Raw genomic sequence first — 6000 nt, forward strand, 5'->3', positions numbered from 1 at the left:
TTCAACTCCCCATTGCATTTAATTGGATCCAGGCCCATCTCCACAAGAAGCCAAATCCTGAAAGAGACATTTGATCTTTACAGCTTAATCAGTTACTCAGAAACTAGCTTAAGTGAACATTCACATCACATCCTAAAGCCCGGCCTGGAAAACAATGCATGGGCAAAGCTAGGGGCGTTTTAAATGCAGAAGGACTTTAGGCCAAAGCTTAGGGTGTGGAAAAACCAGAATTTCCATAAAATGCAAACATATGGCTAACTTACATGTTCAGCTTTCAATTGGCATTTGATTCAAGCAGGAGCTTCCACGCCTACTAGCCAAGATGTTTAGAGGCAATTCATGATTTTGGATGTCTGTTTTTAGGTGCGCATCTTCAGACACTTAAAAAGGGGCCTGATTTTCACAGGGCAGATGCTGACTTTCTGAACATCAGGCCTCCTTAAGGTGTCTCAGGTTGGGCACTTGACAATTGAGATACCAAAAATCACTAGTAGTCACTTGAAAAATCTTTCATCTGACTGAGGATCATTATATTATAGGTATTAAATTGTTTCTCTGAAATTATAATGTTTTCTTAACATGGAGGTTGTCTAGGACCAGATGTCCCATTTTTAAAGGGACAGTCCTGTTTTGGGGGATTTTTCTTATACAGGCACCTATTACTCCCCACGCCCTGTCCCGTTTTTTCACAATTGCTATCTGGTCACCCTAGGGTTATCTGGATTAGAAATATCTAAACATGTCCAGTTAAACTGTTGTTGAGACATTTTTATACCCTAGTGATGCTAGGATTTGTAAATTCAATTTTCTTATGAGAAATAAGTATTTATTAACTGACTGCAAACATTGTTTTGGCTCAGGTGTAAATGCTCCATAGTTCACAATTTGCTTTTGTTTAAAATAACAGTTTGTAGGGTCTTAAGGATGGGCAGGGGGTGCAAAACAAACAGGCTGGAAGTTGATATTCACAAATGTGCTGTAAGGTGTTTTTATAAGCCGGCATGTGTAGCTCATTTTTGCTGAGAAGCTCTTTATATGAGCAGAAATTGTTATTTACAAGGAATTGGAAATAATGATCAACTCAGAAGGAGCTTATCTACTGAGTATGCTCTGTAAGGAACAATTCTGCATAGGCTAGAGTACAGGAGAGATATCGAGGGAATAGACTTAATTAGGGTTTCTATGACTTTATAATGTGAGTCTAGGTTTTGCAGCAGTAGCTAAGTGTTAGAATTTATCATATGTGATTGCATTTGGCCACTGTGTGAAAAATAGAAAGAGCTCTGAGGGTCTGAAGGAGAATATTAATCTCACAACAGAAGCACTGGTTATTTAGAATGTGGAGTAAATAATTTACTGAAAGTTCAAGAAGACAACAATGCTTATAAATTAACTCTTATAGACACAGGCAATTCAAGCACAGTCCGGTTTAGAAAACTGAAAAGCAAGCACTAAGGTTAGAAAAATATAGTCATGATTAATGCCAACAACTGCAGAATGTTGATTTTGCTTCTTTGAACAGGGACAAAAAAAACATAACAATCTGTCCTCTTGGAAGGCAGTTGTGAAAGTGACCACTGATGAATTCTAGTAAACTGTTATGCAATCCTGTAAGCTCCTCTTAAGATGACACAATGTTTCAGCTGAATACAGATACCTGAATACAAAATACCTCACTAGACTCATTAAATTATAAATTTTATAATTACAAACTTATTTATTGAAGTCTGTATTGCTACTCTTGCATACCACAGCCCCATCACAAGCTTTGGCATTGATCCTACAATATTTGCTATCTATCTAGAGCTTTTAATCTTTAAACCATATCTATGAAGTCCCCCCCAACACACACACACACACCCCTCAACTCATAGGAATTTCTCTTCCACTGGAGTCTCTCGAGCTGACCAAAAGGCAGAACTGTTATTAGACAGGTAAACCAAAAAGGGTGCCTTTTTTTGTTGACAAACATGCCTGAGGTTTTTCTGGAGTTTAAAATATGCCGAGCAATGTAGGTCAATCACAAATGAATAGTTGTAACATTATTATTAGAACAGACCCTAAAAGCTATGCCAGACTAGAATATTTGCTGCAAACATGGGTTTCAAATTTTACCAAAAAGAGACAAAAAACATAAAAGGCTTGATCCTACGTGGTCTTACTCCAGCTCTGCACTGGGATAATTCCACTGAAATCAAATTACACCAGGGTACAACTGGTGTGACAGCACTGAATCATCAGGCAGGTTTTACTTCTCACTGCACCAAGTTAATAATGCACCTACATAGATTTTCATGAGAGGATCTCAAAGGACTTTACAAATCTCAAACCTTATAACATGCCTGTGTTATGCTCATTTTACAGATGGGGAAACTGAGGCACAGAGGTGTCAACACAGCAAGTCAGTGGTAAAGCCAGGAGTCTAACCACTAGTGGAGGTGGATGCTTCTGACAAAAATCAACACACATGAGCCTAAACTTGAAACAATGTCTTTGTGGTATCAAAGTTGTAAGACTATAAAGGCAAAAAATGGCGTGTTTCATGTTTGAGTCTGTGGGTGACCCACTCCTGGCCCTGAGAGGTTTCTTATAACCCTTCAGTGACTGCATTCATTCTACTTCAGAGGGTCTTTTTGTAACGTTTACTGCCTAGACAGAGCTATAGCCTGGGACCTAAATGCCTTTTCTTGTTTAAAGGTTACCCTGCAAGTGATCCTAATCCAGTCCTTGAAACTTGACATTTACTAACCTGATCACCTAAAGAAGAACTATATTTCAGGAAGTAAAAGGTAAAAACAACCCTCCCCCTCCCTCCATTTGAACTGTTTGAGTCAACAAATTGGATTTATTTAAACAAATTCCGCTCCAGATTTCTGGGCAGAAATCCATGCATTGTCCTTTCAGTGAATGAAAGGCTGCAGTAACCCAGGGACTGTGAGGTAACTTGGGAGCTGGCATGCCCTTAGTGAGGACACCCCTGGCGAGGTGGCCAGAAGTCCTGGCTGGTGCTGGAAGGGATGCAGCACTGGTCTCCTCAATTGCTGCTGGGTGCTGAGCGCTTCTGAAAACGTGGCCCCGGCCGGGCCGTGGTCCTGGCCCGATCTGAAGTCCTTGCCTGCCCTGTGGGGCTTTGCGGGCATGGGCAAGGAGCAGCCCCAGGGGGAGCCCCCATAGCGCTAGCGAGCTGACATGGGGGAGCAAGCAGCTGTTCCGCACTAGACTCCAGCATCCCCCTGGGCATCGCGGGTGCAGTTAACAAAGGGGGGGGGGTCCCTCTCCCGGAGGGAAACCCGAGAAAGCTGGAGAGCGAAAAGTGACCTACGCGCGGACACACACACACCCCGGCTGGCCGGTCCCGAGGCGGCAGCTCCCAGCGCTCCGGACCCCCCCGCCAGCCGCTTACCTTGGTGGGGACGAGCAGGGGCAGCGCCAGCAGCAGCAGCGGCGTGCAGAAGAGGACGACGAAGGATTTGAATCTCAGCAGGGGTCTCAGGCACGGCGGGGCCATGGTCCGGAGGGGGGGTCCCACGGCGTGGAGCGGGGGGTCCGAGCCCAGCGCAGCGGCAGCGGAGAAGGGCAGCGAGCGAGTGAGAGGGACCTGGCTGCAGATGGTGGTTTAAATACACCGGCCGGCCCGGCCCCCCTCACCCCCCGCCTGATTGCACCGCAGTGACCTCAATGACCTCGCCCTGCTGGGCACAGCGCCCCGCCACCAGAGGGAGCCTCCCCCGCCCCTCCTCTACCCCCCCGCCCCGTCTAACCCCCTTCTCAGTGATCCAGGCACCCACACACCCCGCTGCCTCCCGCGAGCCACGCACAGCCCCCCTCTGCCCCCCCGTGAGCCGGGCACAGTCCCCTCCCGCTACCCCGTCTACCCCCCCCCGCGAGCCACGCACAACCCCCCCTCTGCCCCCGTGAGCCACGCACATCCCCCCGCTACCCCGTCTAACCCCCCCCCCGCGAGCCACGCACAGCCCCCCCCCCGCTGCCCCCCCATGAGCCGGGCACAGCCCCCTCCCGCTACCCCGTCTAACCCCCCCGCGAGCCACGCACAGCCCCCCTCTGCCCCCCGTGAGCCACGCACATCCCACGCTACCCCGTCTAACCCCCCCCGTGAGCCACGCACAGCGCCCCCCGCTACCCTCCGTGAGCCACGCACATCCTCCCGCTACCCCGTCTAACCCCCCCGCGAGCCACGCACAGCCCCCCCCGCTGCCCCCCCATGAGCCGGACACAGACCCCTCCCGCTACCCCGTCTAACCCCCCCGCGAGCCACGCACATCCCCCCGCTACCCCCGTCTAACCCCCCCCGTGAGCCACGCACAGCGCCCCCCGCTGCCCCCCATGAGCCGGGCACAGCCCCCTCCTGCTACCCCGTCTAAATCCCCCCGCGAGCCACGCACATCCCCCCGCTACCCCGTCTAACCCCCCCGTGAGCCACGCACAGCGCCCCCGCTACCCTCCGTGAGCCACGCACATCCCCCCGCTACCCTCGTCTAACCCCCCCCCGCGAGCCACGCACAGCCCCCCCCGCTGCCCCCCGTGAGCCAGGCACAGCCCCCTCCCGCTACCCCGTCTAACCCCCCCCCCCGCGAGCCACGCACAGCCCCCCCGCTACCCCCCATGAGTCATTCCCCGCTACCCCTTGTCACCCGGGCACAACCCCCCGCTACCCCCGTCTAACCCCCCCCCCCGTGAGCCACGCACAGCCCCCCCTGCAACCCGCCCCCTCCCCGTGAGCCACTCACAGCCCCGGGGGGGGGGAGTGGCAGGATCACGTGTCAAACGCCAACACGGCCCCCAGCTCTCCCCTTCCAGTCCAGCACCAGCCCGTGCCCGTGGGGCACGGATCATGTGCCAGCCTCCCCTCTCCCCATGCAGACATTCCTGCCCGGTGCCAATGGCAGCGTGTGGGGAGGGGAATCATGTACCAACCAGGCACCCACCTAGTTCCCGCCAGCCCCCATCCCACGCAGCCCCTGTGCCCATGGTCGTCCCGGGGCCGGGGGCGCGTGTGTAGGGGCTGATCCTGAGCCAGGCCTTCCCTCAACCAGCCCCCCCTCCAAACCCACCCACCCCCAGTAACCTGGGGGCGGTGGGACTTGGGACCATAGGAAATGCAGCCACCAGCCCCGAGTACTCTTGCCAGCTGCCTTTCCCAGGCCCTGTAATGATGGGGGGGTGGGGGGGGGTGATGGGGAATCTCTGCCCTGGCTGGTTGCCTGCTCTCTGGCTCCCATTGAGAAGAGTCCGCTGGGGAAATGATCAGGGACTGGGATCAAACTCCTTCGAGCAACCTACTAGTACAAAGCATTGATTGCCCAGGGCACATGGCAACTCCAAGCCTCCGACCACCCTTGCCAGCCCTCTTCTCCTGCAGCCGGGCAGCCCCCGCTCCATCTTCTCCTTTGCTCAGCCCCCCCCCCCTCCACTTTTCCTGCCCCCCTTCCCTACAGGGACACTGGTAAGAAGGCGCCAGGGCTCAGTTTGCTCCATAGAGCCCCCTCGTGGCTGCACAGCAGAAACTTTGTATGCAGCGGTGGTGTCCTGCTGGTCCCAGGCTGTTAGAGGGACAACGTGGGTGAGCTAATCTCTTTCATTGGACCCCCTGTTGCGTAGAGAGACACGCTTTCCAGCTTACACACGGCTCTTCAGGTCAGAACAGACCAGAAGTTGGTCCAATAAAAGAGATTAGCTCATACACCTTGTCTCTGTGGCAGAAACTCTCTCTCTACTTGCATGACAGCTCACTGAACGCCCTGGAGTCCCATCATGTTACCCACCTTAGCTGCCTGAAAAGAGGAGTTATGTTGTGATCGAAGGGGAAGGGGGCTAAGCCAGGTTTTGCCAACGTGACAGTTGAAACCATGCAAGCAATTATCATATTCATGGCTGTTGTTAGCTGGGCTGTTATTAATAACTCATGTTATAAAACCATGCTGGCTAGCAGACCTCTGAGTGTTTCTGCTGCGGGCTGTCATTTGTAGCACAAACAAGGAG

The 6000-nt window shown here is 52.8% G+C and overlaps 1 protein-coding gene across 2 annotated transcripts in view; it reads right to left on the minus strand.

The window, feature by feature from the left end:
- The window catches only part of SLC13A5 (solute carrier family 13 member 5), a 28357-nt gene extending 24694 nt beyond the window's left edge, over window positions 1-3663 (minus strand). Inside the window, exon 1 of one of the 2 annotated variants that reach the window (XM_030536969.1) lies at window positions 3404-3663. In XM_030536969.1, coding sequence (XP_030392829.1) covers window positions 3404-3508 — 105 coding nt within the window. In that variant the 5' untranslated portion in view covers window positions 3509-3663. The remainder of the gene's footprint in view (window positions 1-3403) is intronic. The other variant, XM_030536970.1, reaches the window with a different exon arrangement.
- Between the last annotated feature and the right edge of the window lie 2337 nt (window positions 3664-6000).

The sequence above is a fragment of the Gopherus evgoodei genome, chromosome 17 (genome assembly GCF_007399415.2).
Source record: "Gopherus evgoodei ecotype Sinaloan lineage chromosome 17, rGopEvg1_v1.p, whole genome shotgun sequence".
Classification (NCBI taxonomy): domain Eukaryota; kingdom Metazoa; phylum Chordata; order Testudines; family Testudinidae; genus Gopherus; species Gopherus evgoodei.